The sequence below is a fragment of the Choristoneura fumiferana genome, chromosome 18, assembly GCF_025370935.1.
Source record: "Choristoneura fumiferana chromosome 18, NRCan_CFum_1, whole genome shotgun sequence".
Taxonomy (NCBI): domain Eukaryota; kingdom Metazoa; phylum Arthropoda; class Insecta; order Lepidoptera; family Tortricidae; genus Choristoneura; species Choristoneura fumiferana.
In genome coordinates this window covers 19,571,535-19,595,928 of record NC_133489.1, presented here as the reverse complement: position 1 = coordinate 19,595,928, position 24,394 = coordinate 19,571,535, and the positions used below count along the sequence as shown (strand labels likewise).

The window sequence follows — 24,394 nt, the reverse complement described above, 5'->3', positions numbered from 1 at the left end:
AATGCATGAATGTAAAACTTTATTTAATAAACATTTTTATTCCATAATGTAATTTCATTGCAGAGATACTCAATTTACCTATAGTCGAACATATTCAATAGAACACAACACAATACAGAATACTAAAACCAATACACAAAATAATTATTTATAATTAGAGAGCAAACTTATACAAACAAATTGAAGATCCATAAAACTGAGCAAAAATTTAGGCATTTATATTCTAATAAAGACAGCCAGGTGCAAGTAACAGTACTACAAGTCAAAACCAACAGAGGCTGTGATTGACAAGTTAGGAATACCTTTTCTATAGGGGCTCATAATCCTTTGAACGCTTTCATATTTGAATGAAGTGATCAGTCACGCGCCAAGCACTGCTGCGTTATCGAAAATGACGAATCTCGCAGTGTTTTACAAAATAATAATAATAATAAACATTTGAATCTATTATTTATCAAACATCAGAGTACAGTCAAGTTTACACAAAGATTACACAACACAGACAGTTTACAGTGAAGAAAGTCACGGCCAAAGTTGCAAATACATATTTTTGTAACTTTGGCTGTACCGATATCTTTGCACTTAACTGTATAATCGAGGGCATAAATATATGTACAGCCATAGCGTCATAAATGAGTACACATCGACCTTATGGTTGGAGGTACAAAGGTGTATAGATAAATTGACGCCTTTGTAACGTACATACATATGTATATTTATGCCCTTGACTGTACACCTTAGCCCTGACCCATTATTTAGGAGTCACAAGAGGATCAATTTCAATACCAAGCAATTGGCAAACATACTGTTCCTTTGACTTGCTATACTGCATAGCAACGAGGCCGCTAGCTGCACGCGCTACATGACTAGTTGCTAGGCGATATATATTTAAAATAATAACATCATTATAGACATCTTTGTATTGTTAATAAAGCTCCTAGCATGGTTCATAGCCTCGCAAGCGTTAGCACTGTAAATTCCGAGAGCTGGTAGACATTTTTGAGTTGATATTTTAGGCTGGCATATTTTTAGTAATAAATAATGTTCTGATGAAATTTCAAGGTGCTTCAAATATTTGTTTCATTTTCAAACTGGCTAATATAATAACTAGGCAATTTACTTTTTCTCTCCAAAATAAAAATACGAACAAATTATCGCACATTTACAAAATAAGGGTCAGTTACCCCACGATTCTTCAGCCACATTTATGTTTTTCTACTTAGATATCACAAAAGAAACAAGTTTTGCGCTGCCTCGTATACCTACTAAAAATGACAACCAGGTCTCGGATTAGTAGTGAAACACCACTACGCACGCTCCGCATACTACAAGATGGATCCATGGGGGGACTTGACGGGGCAGTGGCTCGGGGGATGCTCCGCACAAATCCACTTTCGCCCCGATTCAAAGAGTTAGTAGATCTGGCGCTAATACCAGCACTGGCTATGTTTTTCTACGGAGCGTGCCTAGTGTTACAGTAGTATTTCTCACTAAAGTATATTAAATCTACATGGTTTAGAACACGAAATAGCTTTTGAGGGTTGGATGGCGACTGCTTTTAGAGTCCAGGCAACACATGGTCCTCATAGATAATAATTATTAGAAGTAATTTCTCACCTGTCATTATTTAATGATTTATTGATCTCAAGTGACAGGTAATTAAAGTACCCTTAATTAAAAATTAGTTTACTTAATGCGTACTGCGTATACGAATTTATGTATGGATATAAAACGCCACCATCCCTCTAACGGAAATACAACATTGCAATACTTATTTTATTTGAAATTATATGCTACTCTAACAGATTACTTCACTTGTGATGATTATTTGATAATAGTTATTTTACATTAAAAAGAAAAAAACAACCCACAAAAAAAATTTAGCCATGTATGCAAAAATGCACTAATTCATCAGAAAAGATAATCTAATTACTCTTAATAATACTGAAAAACATTGGAACATAGAACCTCCTACTTTTTTGAAGTCGGTTAAAACGACAACCACTACCTACACAAACACACAAACAAAATAATTCCATTTCTTGTTGTAAACAACTGTAATTGATTAAAAATACTATCAGCATAAAATCATAGCCCTTAATTGTATAAATAAAATCAGTTATCATATTTTTTAGTCTTTTCTAAGTTAATATTTGGACATTAGTACCTACATTTAATTATTTCATTATAAATATTATTATCAGTTCGATGCATGACGGTCGAAATAAGATAAGCGACAAAAATAATCAACGCACCTAAGTATTTCACTATATTAATTTATGCGTCATTCATTGAATTAATTAATTTTACTTTCGTTCAAAACATTGGAACTAAAAATTACTATTGATGAAGCAAAATGCTAATTAAAAACATTGCCTAAATGTGGCTGCAGCTTTTAACTACTAAATATGTCGCTTAAACTATTTATCCTTTCTTGCATCGAGCTTCAGTGACCACTACCGTTATACTCGTAAAATATGAATACCACGCTACCCGTAACACAGGAATGTATAAAAATATTTGTTCGATTAATCACAGATTATTCATAGTAATTGAAGTGATTCTACGCGGAGCTCCTATGAATTTCGGTCACGATCCAGAGATTGCGCTACCAGAAAATGAATCTTATTTGAAAGAAATTTGATTTGTTTTGTACGATTTTGAAAATATAATAATTTTCACGACATACGTCATTGACAGACGAAATCACATCTCTGAACGTACTCCAAGTTTCATGCTCTATCTATGTATAACTACCTACAGTAAAGCTTTACATAATGTGATGAGTGATGAGCTAGTCTACAGTTGACGTATATGTTTTGTGCGTAACTTTTGGCATTAAGGCGTTGGCGTTCAAACAACATGGCCAGACCATCTGGCTAAAGGAAAACAAATTGATAACTGATAAACGGGTTTCAATACTGATTCAAAACTGTACAGTCATAAAATACTTCCAATACAATAAACTACTAAAAAAAAAAAACTAACTCCTAGGTAAGGCCGTTTCAAGGAAAGTGTTTTTCCAATAATACTTATTATGTGTATGAAATGAAGGCCGTAGCTGCTGTAGCTGAATGGATTTAAATGTAACTATTTATATACAAATAATGAGTGAGCAACTCCGTTCTAGAGGCAACACTAGCGTGAACTGACACTTGAAATATTACTCAATCTTAAATCTTACTTAGGACACATTCAATTTAAAATTCTTCTTTTATATGTGCTTATTATGTACCACTACCATGAGTTAAAAGTGACCGTACTCGATAGCGACGGCGTAAATTATTTGTAGAGGCGCTGTACAATTCTCCATACAAATAATTTACGCTGTCGCTATCGAGTACGGTCACTGTAAACTCATGGTAGGGGTACTGAGCAAATATTAAGTCGACACGTTTATTAGGTACCTATAGTTTTTTTAAAGAATGATTATGTTATCATATCAATGATATTAATCAGTTTGGAGCAACCTGCATTACGCATGTGCTATTAAAGTTTTTAGAAAATTGAATGTTTTACTTTTTCTTCCTAATAAAAAAAATCATAAAGTGTCCGACTCCGATTCTGGTTCCGTTGCAAGTGTGTTCATTACTTGTTCTTAGGCTACGAATATGTTGAATAATAAGTTGTCGATTAAATTCCCTAAAGACTGACCGAATTCTCTAATAATAATTTCAAATGTTCGAGTTTCATTAATTTAATTCAATATTTACTACTTACGTCTTCTTTATTTGTCATTTATTACATACCTTTTAAAATTGGTTAGCTAGTTTAAATTGTTTGTCCGCTTTGAATATTTATCTAACTTTAGTTATTTGGGACGCTTTTTTTTATCGGAGCGACAAAACTCCTTTTGACCTCTTTTATCACTAGCTATCGTTCTTTTATCCTTCTACATAATTCTACACTCTTTTTAGCACAGTAATGCGTATATCGCTCTTATTAAATCTCATTTAAACGAGTTTAATAAAGTTAAATTGAAAGTATACATCAAGTCGTTAAAGACAAGCCTACTGTCTAAATTCATACATACATACATAAAATCCCGCCTCTTTCCCAACGGGGTAGGCAGAGACTACGTCCTTCCACTTGCTACGATCCTGGCATACAACTCTCGCTTCCTCTACAATCATCAATCTTTTCATACATGCACATCGGTTTAGAGTACTAAATTCAAAGTTACATTTTATCCCGCCGTTTTTTTTTATCCCGCTTCAATAAACATAATAATAATTTTCAAAATGTTGCGCACACACAAAGTTACTTCAATAAAATATTCATGATTTTATATATAATTTCATTAAAAACTCCATAAAAGTTGTCGTATCGTATCCTACTAAGGTATAACATGATTGACTGTTTCCTAGTTTTGTGAGGCTGGACTAAAAGTTGTCTTTTTTTGTTATAAAATCTACTTTAATTTTCTCAAAATACGAGAAATAAACGAACTAAGTCGAAGATAAAAAACTTCAAAATCGTTCTTTTAGTTCAGATAAAACGCGGTCCTATAACTACGTGTCATTAATAAGATCGTCTTAAATTAAGTGTAAGGCTTAAGTGGTAAGGAGTCGTCTCCTTAAGACTTAAGCCGCTTTCTGTGGTAGGTATAGTCTGTGCAGCTCCATGGAGTGGTCGGGCGTCACCGCCAGACGCGCGGGCGCCGCGGCGGCAGCGGCGGGGTGAGCGCGCGGGGAGAGGGCACGTCCGAGGGTCACCTCATTCGGATGCGCCAGCATCGCACTCGCCCGTCACTGAACAAAACGTAACCAGTTTAAGAATAGCAATATAATGTAAGACAGGAATTATATAGCACAAACATATAGGTCTTATACACAGGACACATTTGTGCTCTACATTTGTAATCTATAATTATTGTAAAAAGGAATAAAAGAAAAACGTCACCTGATCAGGAGCGATCTAAGAAACTATAAAAAGAAGATATAATGAAGAAACACTAAAATTTACGAACTGTATGTTACAGTTAGTGAGATAAATAAACACATCAAAAGCTAAAACGACATGAGTGTTAGTGGCACAGTAAAACTGATAGTAAATAAGGGGCAGAAAAGCGAAGTTTTGTCTGTATATGACATGACTGTGATGCGATGAAGCGGCGGCGGCAATGAGTGCTGGGGTGTTAAACATTAGGTCGTATTCATGATAATCTACTAGCTTGATTCTAGTTCAAAGTTAGTCTCTTAGTAAGAACCTACATAATAATATTTCAAGAAGTCTCAAGTAATAATTACATTTTAGACGGAAGAGACTGACAGGTATAGCGAAAGAAATTTATCTAAAATAACAACTCTTTGCAGTTGACATTTGTAGATACATAGGTAGATCTCTTTTCAGAATAGACAATGTCCCTAAGTTACGTTTTAAATGATTACTTGGGACTGTTTGTGTAGGAGCATACTTTAGCGTCTAGAATGTACTAATATAAATTTAACAGCATTGGAACGGGGTTAGTAGGCGACTCTTCTGTGTTTTAACCGGTCATCATTGTCCACTAATCAAGTGATACAGTGTGATATAGGATAGTGAAACAATCTTTATCTGAAATGTCTACAGTCTCGAAATGTACACTTTCTTTGCAGGATCAAAGTCTAAATAAAAAAGACTTGGTACGCCCCATGGGAACATTTCTCACAATTGTGCGCTTCTTTACTTCCCTTATTTTCCTAGAAAGTTCACTAGGCTACTCTAAGGGGCTGTTTCACCATCCAGTGATTAGTGTTAACTGGCGGTTAGGTGTGATGCCGTCTCTATTTGTTTTGTTCGAATAGACGGAGACGGCATCACATTTAACCGTCGGTTAACGCTAATCAATGGATGGTGAAACAGCCCCTAAATATGCCATTATAAATTTTCATACTGAACGTTTTATGACGAATTGTAGGAGTGTTTTTATTCTAAGGTAATTTCACTGTTTTTTGTGTTATTTTCATTTTACATATTCGTCATATTTTTTTTATCAAAAATTATATTTTTAGCCCTTCGGTTGAGTGACGATATTTCGGCAAAGTGCATTATTTCAGAAAGTGTACATATTGTAAACGATACGCAACTGAATGTGAAGACATAAAAAAGTTTTAATTTTAGGAAACTGTACTTGGGCAAGTATACAGTTGCCATCAGATATTTCGGAGCGGCCAAGGTGGTCAAAAATATCGGCACATGCCCTCTATTATTAAGGTATTAGAGTTAATGTATCGTTATTTTTGACCACCTTAGCCGCTTCGAAATATCTGATGGCGACTGTACCTACGTTCTGGGTTTGAACATGTTGAAGAAAGTACAACTTTGAAACAAGTACACGTTTTATGAAAATGTGTTTTATGATCCTATGCCAATATTAAGACAGGTTAACAACAATAAGCGGCTAAAACCTCGCAAAAGGCCACCAAATTAAAAACGTTGGGATCAGTAAGGACTGTAAGTGAGTCTAGTGCCCCTTGCCCCGGCGTGCAGCAGTGACAGTGGCTCTAGCATACGCGCTACCTTCGTCTCAGGAGTCGAGCACGACGCGCCACACTCGCACGTCGCCGCCGCTGCAACATACTCACACGTTACCACAGAACACGTCTATGACATGAAATTGGCACAATAGTTTTTTGAACAGGTACATATTGTATATTTTTTCTGTAGTCCTTAAAATCAAAGAACGGCAGCTTTTTCATTTTTATTCCATATCGTTCAATATATTTTTTTTTGCGATCGAGATGACATTTGCGGCAGAATTGGCTGATAAGCATAAAGCTTTCATAGTTAAAGAAAAAAAAAACAAAATGTCCACTGTCACTTGTCAATTATGTCATCAAAGACGAAGTTTTCCACTAAACGACAGTTACTGTAAATTAATCAACTGCCGTTCACGGCTCTTTAAGTTATTTTAGTGGACGCTTTAGTTTGGTGTATACTATAATTAAGTTAGGGGCTGTTTCACCATCCATTGACTAGCGTTAACCGACGGTTAAATGTGATGCCGTCTCCGTCTATTCGAACAAAACAAATAGAGACGGTATCACACCTAACCGCCAGTTAACACTACTCAATGGATGGTGAAACAGCCCCTTAATCTTATAGTTTATACTACCAAATTAATATTGAAGAATTCTAATTTTGAATTGTAATGTTTTATTATTAATTCAAATAACTTAATTTAATTTATATTAATTATCATATGAGGAATTATTGTAAATTGAGGTATGCACAGAACCGAAATATCGCTAGATGGCGTTAGTATCGATTGGCTTATTTAGTTATTTAACCAATCACGAGCAAACCTCAAACAGACCTCACGTTACTAACGCCATCTAGCGATATTTCGTCTCTGTGAATTGCTTTATAATTAAGGAATAAAAGAGGCTTATTAGTCCTTAAGAAAATTTGTCAATAAAGAAACAAAATTAAATTTTACAGCATATTGGTTATAATTGTAGTAAGTACTGTATTTTGTTATTGATAAATAATGAAACAGTGTAGTGATGTGACGTGACTCACTTTCCCGCCGTGAAGAGCGCGCCGGGCTGGTCGGGATGCGCGCGCAAGGCGTGCGGCGCGTCGGCGAGCGGCGCAGGCGGCGCGGCGGGACGCAGCGCGCCGCTCCACAGCCGCAGCGCCCCGTCGCGCCCGCACGACGCCACCAGCGGGGCCGCGCCCTCCCCGCCCCCGCCCCCCACCACGCACACGCCCGTCACCCAGCCCTTGTGCGCGTTCATCACGCTCTACGACAACGATACACCAAGCACCTCTTAAGGCCCAACGTCCTAAATTTAGGACATACGTCATAGCTAATGTCAACTTCACTAATTGACATTAAGTTTGACATTCTATTGATCAAAATTTGACGTGGGTCTTACGAGGATAAAATGTTCAACTAATATCAAGTAAATTACAGCAACTTTGGCCCGGCGACTTAACTCAAAAAATAAATAAGTAGTACTCTAAAAAACATTACTCTTCAGTTTTTCAAAATATACAGATCGAACTAACTAAAATTCCATGCTAATTCCCAAACATTGCATTATGGTTTTGGTTTCGACTCGGCTAAAACATGACCTCAACAGAAAACTAGTGCCGGTCGTAAAGCATCCCCTGACCCTAAAGGCCCCTGTCCATTCCGCGTTCACTTTCTCGTTTTTTATTTAAAAATTAATATAAATATTGCTCCTTTGAAAATCTGTATAATACTCATATTACACGCTCACTTGTCCTCATTTAGGTGAAATTTGGGAAACTGCCGTCAAACCATCAAAACATACTCGACTATCTAAGTCAGCCAACCTTGCAACATCGGATGTAAATCTGCTAAAGATAATAATGTCCTTACGTGTGTCAAAGTGTTTTCGGTCAGGCTCCACCGTTTGAGGCTGGAGTCTCTGGAGGCGCTGAAGAGCGAGGCGCCGGAGAGAGCCAGCGCCTGCACGCCGTCGTAGTGCGGCGGCTCGAGCAACCGCCGGTTGGACGCTTCCCAGCCCCCTGTAACAGCCGGACCGTTAAGGTGCCTACAGATTATGCGCGAGACAATATTTTATGAGAATTTAGAGACTGCGGCTGCGGCGCGCGGCAAGCGATCCAGCTCGATAGCCCGCGCCACTTTACTTCATTCTAAACCGCGGACCACGGTCATCCCGTAAAACCTAAATTGAAAAACGATAAATTGAATAACGATATCTCTTGTCCGGGTGAGCGGTTAGTTCCAATGGAATGCCGAAAGTTTCTCGATGAGGCCAACGGTATAGATGTCGCTAGCGTCACTGCTTAAGTGGCTAAATAAGAAACAAACAAGCTATGTGGTGCATAGGGGAAATTCGTGTCTGTACCGTTGTCCAGCAGTGGTGTAGCGGTATAGCACACGGCACGGAATGCCGAGGACCTGGGTTCGATTCCCAGTGCTGGTCTTATTTTTCTGGTACTTCTGTGCATCTATATTTCAGTTTGTATTTTAAATTTAGATTTGATTACTGTTACTTTACAATAAATAAGTTTTAATTATTAAAAAAAAACTAGAATTTGACCATATGAACCCCGCCCTGGCTATAGCTGGAACCGCTATTGCTGCATGGACGTAGTTTAGCAAAAAGGACCCAAAGCACTGTCATGTTATTCTTAAAATTCGCTTTTATTCCTTCTGAAAGTAGATCAAAAAAAAATTTGTTGATAAACTAGTGTGTGTGTATGACCTGTGTCTTGCGGCGTGACGTCCACCACCCGCACATAGTGGTCCTTGGAGCCGGTGGCGAGCAGGTCTCCTAGCGGTGCGCGGCCCAGCGCCAGGCACATCACAGCCGCCGCGTGACCCGACCACAGCTTGCATACGCACTCCATCCTGCACAAAACATTCAATTATATCAATAGTAGCTTATGCATGCGGCTTCGCTCGCGTTAGGCTTAACATGGATTTGCTTTCTATAGTTCTTTTTTTAATTGACTTCTAAAAAAGAGAAGTTTCTATGTTCGGCTGTACGTATTTTTTTTTTACTTTTTTTATGTATGTCCACCGATTACTCCGAAAATCCTGGACCGATTAACGACTCTTTTTTTGTTCTAACGAGCATACTTCCGAGGTGGTCCCATTGTCACCAAGTCAGGATCTGACGATGGGTTTCTAGAGAAATCAAGGGCAACCCTCAAATTTAATAAGCACGCCTATAGTGATTTTTACATTTTTAACACCAAGTCAAACATTGGCATTCAGAAAGTATCATTTGATGAACTGGACCTGATGAAGAACTCGTCAAAGCGCGTGCTTCCATAGCGAGAGCATCTGTACGGGGTGTATGTAGCTCTAGTATCTACGCGCGCAAAACTCTCCGTCTGGACTATAGTTGTAAACCAGGTTGTAAGTTAGGATTCGCTAGAAATGGTTTTTGCAGGTGGTAGGACCTTGTGCAAGGTCTACCCGGATTTCTACCACCATATTGCTCGCTAATCCTGCCGTGAAGCAGCAGTGCTTGCACTGTTGTGTTTCGGCGTGGAGAGTAAGACAGCAGGTGAAATTTCTGGCACTTTAGGTATCCCATCTTAGGCTTGTAGATTGGCAACACATCTGCAATATTCCTGGGCCCAATTGCATGATAAAGTACAAGCTAATAGTATTAGTGATTTTCAATACAAAATCGCTAATAATATTAGCTTGTACTTTGTTATGCAATCGAGCCCTGGTGTTGCAAATGGTTATGGGCGGTGGTGATCTCTTACCATCAGGAGACCCACTTGCTCGTTTGCCATCCAGTCGAATAAAATAATAACAATAATAATCCAAATAAGCCGTTTCTAGCCGCTAGGCTAGAAATGTTAGTAACCAGCTTCACATCTATAGTCTGGACGGGGTCTAAATCACAGATATAGATTACACTAGATGACGCAAACAACTCAATCTGTATGAAAACCAACCGTGTCACTTTTTTATATCTACTGTGACGTCTCAAGAGCGAATTAGCGATGTGAATTCCCCGATGTCCGCGCCAAATCGACCCCCGCCAGCCTTGGTCTTTAGTGATGAATAGTCAGTTAGCGGTCAGTCTTCGTATGGGGCCAGCCCCGACGTTTGGTCGGGGTTCGGACACGCGATTTAGATGCATTTGCGTAATCTAGTGTAATCTAATATCTGTGGTGTAAATACTGTTCGCGCGGCTATAAATGTCTGTGCTCACATGCGCAAGTCCCAGAGACGCAGCTTGTCGCCAGCCGCTGTATAGAGGCGGTTAGCTGCAGCCAGCGCCAGCGCCGTGACGGCCACCTCGCCCGCCGCGCCGCGCGCCGCCGGCACCGCGCCCACGGCGCCCGACGACCTGACAACAACCAGTCATGGATCCAGAGGGCTGTTGGGGAAAACGTCCACCAACGGCATGGACGGATTACTGAGAGGTGGTTCTTCATTCGACTGTGGGTCAATCAACTTTAGTGTATGTAACTTTAGTGTTTAGTGTGTGTAGTGTCTCGTAACTCAGGAGACATCACTGATAAACTTTGTTAAATGCTTAGGAGATGAGCCATGAAGGAATAGCCTTAAAACTATCACAACTTTTAGTGAACTTCTACCCCATAAAATCATAATTTTAATCTATTTTGTCCACGATTGCTGGCAGATTTAACTGTCCTTACATGAACCATTGCATGTTGGTTCACTTAAAAACAAATGGCGTTTAAAATACCTATCATATTTTATTGTATTAATTGTAACTATCAATAGTCAAAATTTAATGAATTAATTTATTTGTAACATTAATGAAGAAAAAAGAAAATACATTTATTTAACGCCATAAAAACAAACATAGCACAAATACAAGACATACATGACGCTAAACAGGTCCCCACTCAGCATAATGCCACGGCAATATCATTTGCTTGTTGACTTAGAATTGTATGTATTTAATTTGGACCTATGTTGTTCTTGATATAAATGAATTATTATTAATTAATATTGTGAATTAGTAATTCAGAAGACGTTACCATGGCAGCAAGCTACACTGAAAAGTTAATTGACCCTTGTATGTTTTTTTTTACTTGTCGGGTTTGAACCACGCAGCCCTCGATTGTGTGTGATTGTTACCAGAGCGTGCCGACGGGGCTCCGGCAGCGCGTGTCGAAGACGCGCACGGCGGCGCCGGCGGCGGCCAGCACGAGGCGCGCGTCTCCGGCCGCGTCGGCGCCGGCCGCCAGCGCGCCCACGCCGCCGCCGCACCAGCCGCGCCACGCCTCCGCGCCCGCGCGCAGGTCCCAGCCGCGGACCGTGCGGTCTGCACACAACACATCTACTTATAACTTGAGCTTTACTACACAAGCCTTCTGGATCCTAAACATCAAAAAACGGCCAAGTGCGAGTCGGACTCGCGCACGAAGGGTTCCGTACCATTATCTAAACAACATTAGATATTAGCAAAAAAAACACGTTTGCTGTATGGGAGCCCCCTTTATATATTTATATTATATAAATTCAATTATTAATTTTAATGTGAATATACGACTAAATATTCTATCAATATTTCAAGCGTCTACCTGTTGCCATTATTAATATTCAACAAAAAACGGCAAAAATATCACGTTTGTTGTTTCGGAGCCCCCTTACATTATTTTATTCTGTATTTAGTATTTGTTGTTATAGCGGCCACAACAGTTATACATAGTCTGTGAAAATTTCAACTGTCTAACGGTTCATGAGATACAGCCTGGTGACGGATAGGGATGTCTTAGTAATATGGTTTCCGTTTTTACCCTTCGGGTACGGAACCCTAAAAATTGCATGATTTCTAACTCTACGCTCATAATTTTGCACTGACCAGTTGCGCTTAGCTGTTTTTAAAAGAAAATTAAACAGACATAAAAACGGCCAGCGTTATACTATCATTCTAAGGGGCTGTTGCACCATCCATTGATTAGTGTTAACTGACGGTTAAATGTGAAATATTATACAATCTCGCTAAAACATTAAATTGGCGTATGGGTGAATATTCGGGCAATCATTATTCCCAACATCTTTCTAACGAAATTTAGAATTAATGGTGTCAATTTAATATTGACCCAAGCACCGAGTGCTGCCTTTTCGCAACGTAACGTTTGGCAACCTGTCTCATTACACAACTTTTCATTTCGCAAACTCTAAAACTGTACATATTTCAGGATTTATGTGTAGAACCCTTTAGGTTACGTTAGGTTAGTTTTATAAAAATCCTGTAATCCTGTACATACCTGTTTCAGAAATATTAAACAGTTGGGAAATGAAACAGGTTGCCAAACGTTATTCGCCGAAACATTAGCAAACCCCCAAGCACTGCTATGTATATATATAGCTTCAACATGAGTCGGATGTGTATGTTTATTTTATTAATTTCTTAAGAAAACTGATAAATTAAGTGTTGATAATAACGACGGCGGTTTAAACAACCGAATATTAATCCTACATTGCATTCGTAACTTAAAGACTAAGTAGAAACAGAAAAAAAGAATTTAAAAAACACAAACAATCTGCATTTAAATTTATCGTACGTAATCGATTCTACTCACCATTCTGAGCAAATTTTTTTCAGGTTTTCAGTTATTTAATGAACACCTTGTTTAACTAGATGTGTAACTGACTTACCGACGCCGCCGCTGTACAGTATGTCGGGAGCCACGGCCAGAGACAGCGCGGCGCCCGCGTGTCCCTCCGCCACGTGCGTGCACTGCAGCCACGCGCCCGTGCCGCCGCTCACGCGCTAACGACAACACAACTGTGAGGCCCTGTTCGCTTGACAAGCATTCAGGGTAAAGGCTGACCAGGAATATAAAAAACCTGACGCGAGGGCAGCACTTCTACGTTTTATATTGCAATACTCTTTACACTTACTATACGGTACCTACCAGTCATATTGGAAACGGTGTCGTGCCGGTGATTTAATTTAAAGGAATATTTTCTAACCCTTCGGACTTTTTCTATTTCCGCAAGATGGCGAGGTTTGTTTTTATAATTCTGGTCAGCCTTTACAAAGAAAGAAAGATTATTATTAAAACTACACTATTATTATAAAAACTACACTACGTGGTGACACGACAGGACACCAAAAAGGCCTCCACTCAGCATGGTGTTGCCACATTGGTTTTCTGTGGTAGCGCGTGTTGACCTCGGATCGCGACCCAAATTCAGGTCGTGGGCGGTATTGGGCTGGGTCGCGGGAATTCTCTGATTAAACCTTTTTCTGTCTCCTGTCCTTTTTTATTATTTTACTTTGACGTCAATTTTAGCGGCATTTTAGGATCGCTGGCTACAAATATACATACACTTTGGGTCACCAACAACATAGTTAAGAAACGTTGATTTAGGGGTTCACATGACAAGTGTATAAGGTGAAATACGCTTTGGGATAATTTTATACGAGATGTTTTATAGGAGATGGGGAGTTATCTACCCACAATCTTGTGTTTTTTTTTACGTAGCTTGTGGTGTGTCCCACTAAAGGGCAAAAGCCTCCCCTTTTTGCTTCCACTCGTCCTTACTTGAATGCAGTATTTAATTATTTATTCAAGCCATAAATTGTATGTACGTATGTTACGCAATACAGATAGTATCAATACAATTTTACTCAGTGGGTGTAGCTAAATAAATTTCACTTAATAACTATAGTTAAAATTATAATATTCATAACTCGATAACAAACTTTTTCAGAGCTAACAAAAATTTGAGTGTTTGATTGTCTTAATTTCTACAGGTTTCATTTTTACTTCTGGCCGAATCTTGCCAGTGCGGCTGGAAACGGTCCAAATCGTCCCGCCATCGCCTTCTAGGTCTATTCTCTGCTCCGGTGCCCGTCACAGGGAACCCAATCGGTGATAACTTTGGCCTAGCGATCCAGATGCATACGGAAGACGTGTCCCACCCAGTTCCATTTTAATTTATGAGCCATTTAAGAAAACTGTTTTTCAATTCTTTAGGGAGGGGCAGCAGCCTCCCATCTGTCCCCCCTTCTAGTAGCTACTCAAGAATAAGAATAACCGTACCTTAGGCGCGATTTCCTTGACGCAGCCGGGCGGCGCGTCGTTGGCGGCGGGCGCGAGCCGCAGGAACACGTCATCATCACGCGTGCGCCGCGCCGCACCCGGCGACGCGGGCGGCGTCTGCGCCGGCGCGCCCTCTCTGCGTTAGTGGAAGCGTTACAAGCGTACGGGTATGCGGGTTAAGATGGAAGGATGAGGAACAAAAAATTCTGTCAAACTTCAAATTTTTTTGTCTTCCTGCCGATATATTTAGCATTTATGAACCGATTATAACTCTGACTCTGACGTGCGTCGAGTAGGCAGCAGGGGCCTACCCTGAAATTGACCCAATGCATTCGCCTATGGCTTAGAGTTGATCCTATATGAATACTTATACTACTTGGTATAAAATTACGTCTGTGACCGAAATTTCAGCCCACAACTGAATGACACTTGAGCACTATTGGTCTCTAATTCTATGTTGAGTAGTTAACCTGTCATTTGGGATCCACGTTTAGTTGTATCCATATCTACTTCTTGTCGACCAAATAAAATTGAATTAAAATTAAAAAAAAAAAAAAAACTTGTAACTGTCTTACACTCAAGAGAACTGGCATTCGAGAAACATTTAAAATCTGAATTAGAATGCGCATGTTTTAGGAAGAAAATGTTTTGTTCGAATTTTAAAATAAAATGAAATGGGCATATGTTGGACTAGGAGGGTTGTTATTACAATTTGGTTACATGGACTATGGCGAGAATGATAACGGGCCACAAACGGATGAAAACTTATACATGGGGTAAACAACATGAATTATGGAACTTTGTTACAGTATGGCAGCAGGCAGCGCACACACATCTCAATGTGATCAACTTACCCTTTTGATATAAACCACTTATAGAAAGTTCCTAACATTGAGATATTTAAGCAATGGCAGTTGAAACATTTCATATGTATAAATTAATCTAGTACCTACAAATTTCCATAATAATAGTAATATTATTGTTGTAAACAAATTGAACACGGCTAGAAATACGTGCAAAATACTAACACACATTTTGATTAACATTTCTATTGTAAAGGTAAAAAGTGCTAATTACATACAAAAAAGTTCATGAATAGAAACCACATCAAGTAAACTTAAAAGACATCAGTTTTCTTGTACTCGTAAGTACATTAGAGCTACAACGGAAACTACTATTTAAAAGAAATGTCTGAGAATTCCGTAAAGAACAAGATTATTCATCATTAAATATCTAAAAGCAGCATTTATATCAATAATATTAGGGCACAAATTCGTTTAACATGCATATAGGTTGCCATGCAAGGATGCAAACAAACACAGGCTTACTTCAAATTATTTATTAAAGCCTATATACATACTTAAGTACACATAGCTGCCGTCCTCGTTAAAGCTAGGGTTACACATTGTGACGTTACATATACAACTAAACTCCGTTTGGAAGGAAACGTATTATATCAGTATCGTAGCAGTGTAGATCTAATCTAATGAGGCAAATGAAGATGCTACTTCTTTGGGATGTTTACCAAAGATGTTTCATTCTAAACGGGAAAATCGACAACGGGTTGTCTACGCCTTTAGGTATAAATTTAGGTTAAAGCATCGTTAAGTTTTATATTTATTCTATAGCCAAGAAGAAATCTATAAAATTTCTATATAATCTAATGTCGATTGTTCTTCTATCTATATCTAGAGCACTGGTTATTATCTCTGTTGTTAGGTATATATTTTAAAGAAGTGAGACGGAAGCTGAAGCTACACCCTAAGCGATTATTCTATCGAATAAAACGCGCGCCAAGCCTTCCGCAATACACTTCTCTTAAATTTTTAAGGCGTAGACAAAACGTCGGTGAAGACTAAACTACATTAAGTACAACAAAGAAAATGCAATGTTTACGCTTCAAGCTACACAATTTTCCTTGGGATAGATTAGTAAGTCTATAAATAAACCTGCATGCCACGTTGCTTTTACCTTAGTTGCTTACTTAGTTCAGTTCAGTGAAGTCGGTTTTCATTTGAAGTTTGTAGCTAGGTACATTTAATTTATGACTTCGATTTGCAAAAACAATTGAAGGTAGCTAGGGCGAATGAAACCTCTCTATATGAAAAACAATTAGGATACTTTGGGAGACTCTTAAATACGGAAAGTGCAAACTTGAGAACAACTCAAGTGTGCATAGACTGTTTATAACGAGTGTAGATTTTTTTAACAAAAGCAAGGACCAAGTGTCTTTGGCCGTTAAGGCTCAGCGTCAATAAAAAAAAACGTGTGTAGATTTTAAGAAAAGAAAAGCGGTAAGACAACGGAGCATGCAGAGCGTGTTAGCCACAGTATATACATTTATCTAGGGTGCGGTGCGCGGCGTCTTCCGTCAGTCCTCGACTATGTTCAGGTCAGTCAGGAGGCTGCAAGCAAGCACACGCTTGAACCAACTAGCCCCGCAACCATCACCTATGCTAAGCTGGAGTAAACCACTCACCTACTCGCTAAGCTGGACGTAGACGATACTGTACGAGTACTGAGCGTAAGGCTAGAGTTGTTCAAAATAAGGTTAGGTTAGGATACGAAAGACTAGCTTATGCCCGCGACTTCGTCTGCGCGGACCTAGGTTATCGCGCGGTGGCGCCCTCTACCGGAATAAAAAGTTTCGGGCTTAAACTATATCTATACCAAATTTCATCAAAATGGTTTCAGCGGTTTTGACGTGAAAGCGTAACAGACAGACAGTCAGAGTTACTTTCGGTTTTATAATATTAGTAGGGATGACGGCGAAAGCTATACAGTAGACTCTATGGAGAAGAGTAGGGTCCATATTGGTTCGTATAATTGTTGAAAGTCATAATATTTTGACTGTCATACTTTTTTCTCTGAATCAATAAATTATTCAGAATTGTTATAAAACAAACCTAATCTATAGTGTTCTACAGGTGGCCATTTAAAACTACCTATTCATTTATTTATTTATTCCAACAAAAATATTACAGCATTACAGTTAGACACCAATGCTATCTGAAGAATTAACGGTATCGGCACCTTGCGATGAACCCCGTTCCACATAACCACGGCAAGCTGTGAGATTAAGGGGCTGTTTCACCATCCATTGATTAGTGTTAACTGACGGTTAAATGTGATGCTGTCTCTATTTGTTTTGTTCGAATAGACGGAGACGGCACCACACTTAACCGTCACTCAACAGTAATCAATGGATGGTGAAACAGCCCCTAATTGTGTTACAAGTTTATGGGGCTGTTTCACCATCCATTGATTAGTGTTAACTGACGGTAAATGTGATGCCGGCCGTCTCTATTTGTTTTGTTCAAATAAACATAGACGGCATCACATTTAACCGTCAGTTAACACTAATCAATGGATGGTGAAACAGCCCCTAAATGTACAATAAATACGCATATTTACGCGCTCAGTCCGTAACAAAGCTACTCCAGCGAAAGCTAAAGACGAGAATCTGTCTTCCCACAAAAGAAAAAAAAAGAAAGGACAAATCCTTATGTCAGCTAAATGTTTTTTTTTCCAAATAGGTACCTAGCTTAAAGCCCACTAACTATACATATTTACAGGGAAACAGGGAGCTATTTAGATTAAAGCAAAAATATTACCTTCTTAACTGAGATCTGGTGATAATAAATATTGAATTATCAAAAAGTTTAAAGCTAACCCATTATTATTTCAGGCTGCATTACTCATAAAGACATAAGACACATTTGGTCTATGGTCCGCAAAAAAATAAAAAATAAAAAGTGACAGTTCTACATAAACTGACATCCTGTGTTGTCTAAGTTTTGGTGGTAACAAGTTATAAGTATTTTATGTTCCACATAAAAAATATTATAAAATACCAATAACTATACATATAGCAATCGATAGTGAAATTAAGGGGAAGATGACATGTAGGTAAACATGACGATGTCTAAAAGAATGATCAACACCAAAGATCTATAAATCTATAAGTAAAAGATAAGTACTCATACTATCAATACTAAATTATAATATAGGTAGCACATATCCCAAGCAGTGTGACATGCAAATAAAGAAAAGTTTATCGCGTAAGAAACGTCTCAACCACTATTAGAATTAATTTAATACGAGTAAATATTATTTAACTTTATTTTCCCGCCGTTTCACTACTCTCTTTTAAGTTCCTGTTAGTTTACGTGAGAAATAATTGTGATGCCGTCTGTTTCTATTAAACAGAGAAGATACCATAGATATTAGTCACATAAAAAAAAAACAGAAAATTATCAGTAACAGATGAAACATTGTAGTTAAAAATAGATCGGTTTAATTTTAGATTATAGTGGTCACGGTTTTTTAAGTTATTATTTATTTATTACTTTTTATAATAAATTATAATAATGTCAACAAAAACAATATTGTATTCTTAAGAGTAGCTGAGACGTTAGATAAGCGATAAGCTTTAAATTTCAAGGTTGAAACAGACTACCATGCATACATACTACCAAATAATGCCCACTAACTATATCATACTAAACGCTGATTGAAACTTATGTAGCCCTTATGCTTGTGTAAGTTATTGGGGTCCTGCAAATCTGGAACCCTTTCATATAACACGACGTTTATAGTCTTATTTTAATTTGGGATGACAAAATCAAACCATGTGGACCCAACTTTTATTTCGTAGCTCAATGCAGTCTTGATACGAGAGACAACAATGCGACAACAATGATACGTTATGCACATTTTGTTGTGTCAGATATCCTGGTGACCTGACTGTAGGAAACTTTATTTGTTTGTGTGTATCTGGAACCAACCGGGCCATTTCTCCATTTTTAGATTACTTTGTATCCCGGGAAAGCAGACGAATTTGCGGGCACACAGCTTCAGAAATATACCGCGAACTTTTAAAATTAATCTAAACATCATGGCAGAATTGAGCTACGTTTAAAATAAAAAATAGCCAATAAAAAATACGTACAATGACGCTGGTTTGGCAAGACTGTGTTGCCTCCTGAGTGGACGCGGGCTTTCGGGGGGCGGGGCGCGGCGTGACGTCATCGGCGAAGCGAGCGCTCCGATTGGCTGCAAGCCTCTGAAAACGTGCCGTGGACATAGGACAATGTGGTGACGTCACATGGTGTGCGTGCTGGAAATTGCTCCAATTTTACAACTAAATAAATACAATGCTACTTCTGTGATATCTATCATTTTTATTTGTACTTAATTACTGTTTGCGTTGTAACATTGTTTGTTAGTAACATAGAAAATTCAACACTAAAGTTAAAAAACAGATATTTAGGCCTATTAGTGTACTGTTTGTTAGTATTTGTCACTCCTTACAAAAGAGTACTTCCCCGCCGATCAGAAATATAATATTATCTACACAATAAAACCTCGCGAGAAGTTTTTTAAAATTGTATATTGTAATGAGTTGATTGGTATGGAGTATTTAATATGTATTTCTTTTTTTTTAGCATAAGTATAAGCTTGTTATTATTATTTTTTTACTTTTAATAACAAATGATTCCAAAACTATAAGAATGCGTACTACCAAATTTCTAAGAACGATAGTACCCAATGTTATTTATCTAACAGATTGGAATAAATCCTTAGTTTACTTTTCATGATTCATTTTATAGTAGGCCATAAACCGCGTACAATACTGTTGAGCAAATTATATTATATAAGCGAAACTACCATTGGATTTTTTCTTGGGATCTTCTCGCCTTAGAGTAAAAGAAAATTGGTGTTCCAATTATATGCCGTATTGTCAATGAGTTGTACAGTCAAGTTTATAAACTAGTGAGCAAAAATTTGATCAAAAATATCTGAACACGCTTCTACGCCGTTAAGAATAGAGTCGTGTTCAGATATTTTTGATCAAATTTTTGCTCACAAGTTTAAGAACTCGACTTTACTCGTGGTACAGTTTACCTTAGGCTGCCGGGCGCGCTAGGCACTCTGCTGAGGGGCACGGGGCGGGGTGAAATGGGCTCGATGAGCGACTGCGTCATCACGTCATCGTTTGTCTCGCTCCCGTACACGCCGAGGTCGCGGAGCCGCACGGAGCCGCGGCGGACGCTGCAAGGTAAGAGACAAGTGAAGGCGCTAGAGCAGTTTCCATGTGTTTTTTTTAAATAGAGAAAATACGAAAGTGGACTGATGATATCGGGAGTTCAGGGCAACAAGTGGAAGCAGGTGGCAAGTAGTCGCTCATTGTGAACGTTTTCCGGGTTGCTGTTGACTATACTGGTGGTATTAGTATACTCACGTGTTTCGTTGGAAGGGCGAGTTTCTGTTATCGTCCGGCGGCGAGGCGGGCGCCGTGACTGATTCCCGCGTTCCATTGGATGTTATCACGGGCCGATCTAGCAGAGCACTGGAATGATGAGTAACGATTTGAGACAACTTTACCAGGCTTAGGAACGGTTGAGATCAAACGGGAACTAGTAGTAAGTATTAAGATTAATTATTTTTTGTTTTTTAAAGGAGTTTTCAATGATCTACAAGCTTTTACCATACAACTGCGCACGTTTATACACCACGTACTACATAAACCCTTTCTTCCACAATTTTCACATGATTCATCGCACGTCGCATCTGTTACTTAGTATCTATTATGTAATCTGTGGTAAGGGTGCGTCCCCACTGACCCGTCGACGGGCGAGACGGAGCGCGTGCTGGTGCCGCTGGAGACGCGCGCGAGCAACGCGCACAGTGCGCCCGCGCCCCACGGGTTCAGGTTGTGGTCGTCGCCGGGCACCGCCGCCGCCGCCCGCTCCGCACTCTCCTCCATCTAAACAGATAAACCAAAATTGAAAATACAAACTGAAATATAGATGCACAGAAAAAACAGAAAAATAAGACCATCACTGGGAATCAAATCGAACCCAGGTCCTCGGTATTCCGTACCGCGTGCTATACCGCTACACCACTGATGGTCAACGGTACCGACACGAATTTCCCTATGCATCTCATATCTCAGCTTGTGTTTCTTACTTAGTCACTTAAGCAGCGACGCTAGCGACATCTATGCCGTAAACCAACCAAGATAAACCAACTTTAGAATCGTCGATAGCAGCCGCATGAAATATGACCTCTTAGATGCATGAACTTAGATGAATGAATAAAGCCGTGGTGGCCTAGTGGTTTGCCCTATCGCCTCTCAAGCAGAGGGCCGTGGGTTCAAACCCCGGCTCGCACCTCTGAGTTTTTCGAAATTCATGTGCGGAGTTACATTTGAAATTTACCACGAGCTTTGCGGTGAAGGAAAACATCGTGAGGAAACCTGCACAAACCTGCGAAGCAATTCAATGGTGCGTGTGAAGTCCCCAATCCGCACTGGGCCCGCGTGGGAACTATGGCCTAAGCCCTCTTGTTCTGAGAGGAGGCCTCTGCCCAGCAGTGGGACGTATATAGGCTGGAATGGATGGAGATGCATGAACGCACAATGGGGTGCCGCGACGTTCTAAATCACCCCTCTGTCGCTCCAAAGCGCATTTCAAGTTAAATATTGAAATTTAAGCTTTATGGCGTATTTCCTGCAGTACAATTTTCAAAATGTATGTAAAGGTTTGCCACGCGTTGCCCATACTTCGGCTCCGAAGAAGACGAGATGACCCAGTTGACTATGCATTAATCACTCGTTGACACAACGTTGTCCACTAGTGCCCATTGGGTGGATGAGCTAGTTGACTACCCAATTTGAATGAGCACGCCAGTACCTGTGCGATTTGAGCGCGCGCGTCGGCGAGCGCCTGCGCGTGTCTTGCGCGCTCGTGCGCGGCCTGCAGCGCGTGCGCCGCCAGCCGCGCCAGCGCGTAGCGGCCCGCCTCCGCGCAGTCCACCGCCTCTAACAAGCGCGGCAGCTCGTTCTCGTCGTTCTCCTCCTGATGGAATAGAATCGAGTTAAATAATGCATTTTCAATAGCATAGAGCGCCCTGTGTGCAACGGTGTTTTGACCACAGCGACTGAAGTAGGTTCCAAAAAAATTTTGTCGAGAAAATTCTTGAGCGCTATGACCACAATAATTTTATATAATAAATAATTTATTTTATTTAAAAATATAACATAGATCTCATTTTTGTTAGTAGCAATCTTAAAAATAATTTAGTATTTAAAAACTATAAATATAGCCTAGCGCTCGACGGGTTAAGCGAGTGGCCGGGTTAGTTTGTGTAAACTAGAGATGCGATGGATATCCGGCCACAATTAGACCGACCTCCAGCTGCATGATCTGGTGGTGCGTGTCTGCGATGGCGCCCCGCAGGTAGTCCATCAGCGGCGCGTCTCCGGCCGCGTGCGCGCGCTCGCGCTGCCTGAGCTGCCGCTCCAGCGCGGCCCTACTGACCTCAGGGGGCACTGACCTCCAGCTGCATGATCTGGTGGTGCGTGTCTGCGATGGCGCCCCGCAGGTAGTCCATCAGCGGCGCGTCTCCGGCCGCGTGCGCGCGCTCGCGCTGCCTGAGCTGCCGCTCCAGCGCGGCCCTACTGACCTCAGGGGGCACTGACCTCCAGCTGCATGATCTGGTGGTGCGTGTCTGCGATGGCGCCCCGCAGGTAGTCCATCAGCGGCGCGTCTCCGGCCGCGTGCGCGCGCTCGCGCTGCCTGAGCTGCCGCTCCAGCGCGGCCCTACTGACCTCAGGGGGCACTGACCTCCAGCTGCATGATCTGGTGGTGCGTGTCTGCGATGGCGCCCCGCAGGTAGTCCATCAGCGGCGCGTCTCCGCCGCGTGCGCGCGCTCGCGCTGCCTGAGCTGCCGCTCCAGCGCGGCCCTACTGACCTCAGGGGGCACTGACCTCCAGCTGCATGATCTGGTGGTGCGTGTCTGCGATGGCGCCCCGCAGGTAGTCCATCAGCGGCGCGTCTCCGGCCGCGTGCGCGCGCTCGCGCTGCCTGAGCTGCCGCTCCAGCGCGGCCCTACTGACCTCAGGGGGCACTGACCTCCAGCTGCATGATCTGGTGGTGCGTGTCTGCGATGGCGCCCCGCAGGTAGTCCATCAGCGGCGCGTCTCCGGCCGCGTGCGCGCGCTCGCGCTGCCTGAGCTGCCGCTCCAGCGCGGCCCTACTGACCTCAGGGGGCACTGACCTCCAGCTGCATGATCTGGTGGTGCGTGTCTGCGATGGCGCCCCGCAGGTAGTCCATCAGCGGCGCGTCTCCGGCCGCGTGCGCGCGCTCGCGCTGCCTGAGCTGCCGCTCCAGCGCGGCCCTACTGACCTCAGGGGGCACTGACCTCCAGCTGCATGATCTGGTGGTGCGTGTCTGCGATGGCGCCCCGCAGGTAGTCCATCAGCGGCGCGTCTCCGGCCGCGTGCGCGCGCTCGCGCTGCCTGAGCTGCCGCTCCAGCGCGGCCCTACTGACCTCAGGGGGCACTGACCTCCAGCTGCATGATCTGGTGGTGCGTGTCTGCGATGGCGCCCCGCAGGTAGTCCATCAGCGGCGCGTCTCGGCCGCGTGGCGCGCGCTCGCGGGGGCTGCCTGAGCTGCCGCTCCAGCGCGGCCCTACTGACCTCAGGGGCACTGACCTCCAGCTGCATGATCTGGTGGTGCGTGTCTGCGATGGCGCCCCGCAGGTAGTCCATCAGCGGCGCGTCTCCGGCCGCGTGCGCGCGCTCGCGCTGCCTGAGCTGCCGCTCCAGCGCGGCCCTACTGACCTCAGGGGCACTGACCTCCAGCTGCATGATCTGGTGGTGCGTGTCTGCGATGGCGCCCCGCAGGTAGTCCATCAGCGGCGCGTCTCCGGCCGCGTGCGCGCGCGCTCGCGCTGCCTGAGCTGCCGCTCCAGCGCGGCCCTACTGACCTCAGGGGGCACTGACCTCCAGCTGCATGATCTGGTGGTGCGTGTCTGCGATGGCGCCCCGCAGGTAGTCCATCAGCGGCGCGTCTCCGGCCGCGTGCGCGCGCTCGCGCTGCCTGAGCTGCCGCTCCAGCGCGGCCCC

The 24,394-nt window shown here is 41.7% G+C and overlaps 1 protein-coding gene across 1 annotated transcript in view; it reads right to left on the bottom strand.

The window, feature by feature from the left end:
• Positions 1-4: 4 nt before the first annotated feature.
• Positions 5-24,394, bottom strand: part of LOC141437598 (kinesin-like protein KIF21A) — a 56,893-nt gene continuing 32,503 nt past the window's right edge. The window contains 21 exon segments of the mRNA XM_074101035.1: positions 5-4,751; positions 6,502-6,551; positions 7,504-7,727; positions 8,333-8,481; positions 9,186-9,331; positions 10,659-10,796; positions 11,558-11,744; positions 13,085-13,199; positions 14,479-14,614; positions 19,430-19,543; positions 20,386-20,532; positions 20,723-20,830; positions 21,105-21,247; positions 22,176-22,340; positions 22,674-22,868; positions 22,964-23,137; positions 23,253-23,354; positions 23,398-23,571; positions 23,688-23,861; positions 23,981-24,223; positions 24,272-24,373. Coding sequence (XP_073957136.1) covers positions 6,509-6,551; positions 7,504-7,727; positions 8,333-8,481; positions 9,186-9,331; positions 10,659-10,796; positions 11,558-11,744; positions 13,085-13,199; positions 14,479-14,614; positions 19,430-19,543; positions 20,386-20,532; positions 20,723-20,830; positions 21,105-21,247; positions 22,176-22,340; positions 22,674-22,868; positions 22,964-23,137; positions 23,253-23,354; positions 23,398-23,571; positions 23,688-23,861; positions 23,981-24,223; positions 24,272-24,373 — 2,979 coding nt within the window. The 3' untranslated portion in view covers positions 5-4,751; positions 6,502-6,508.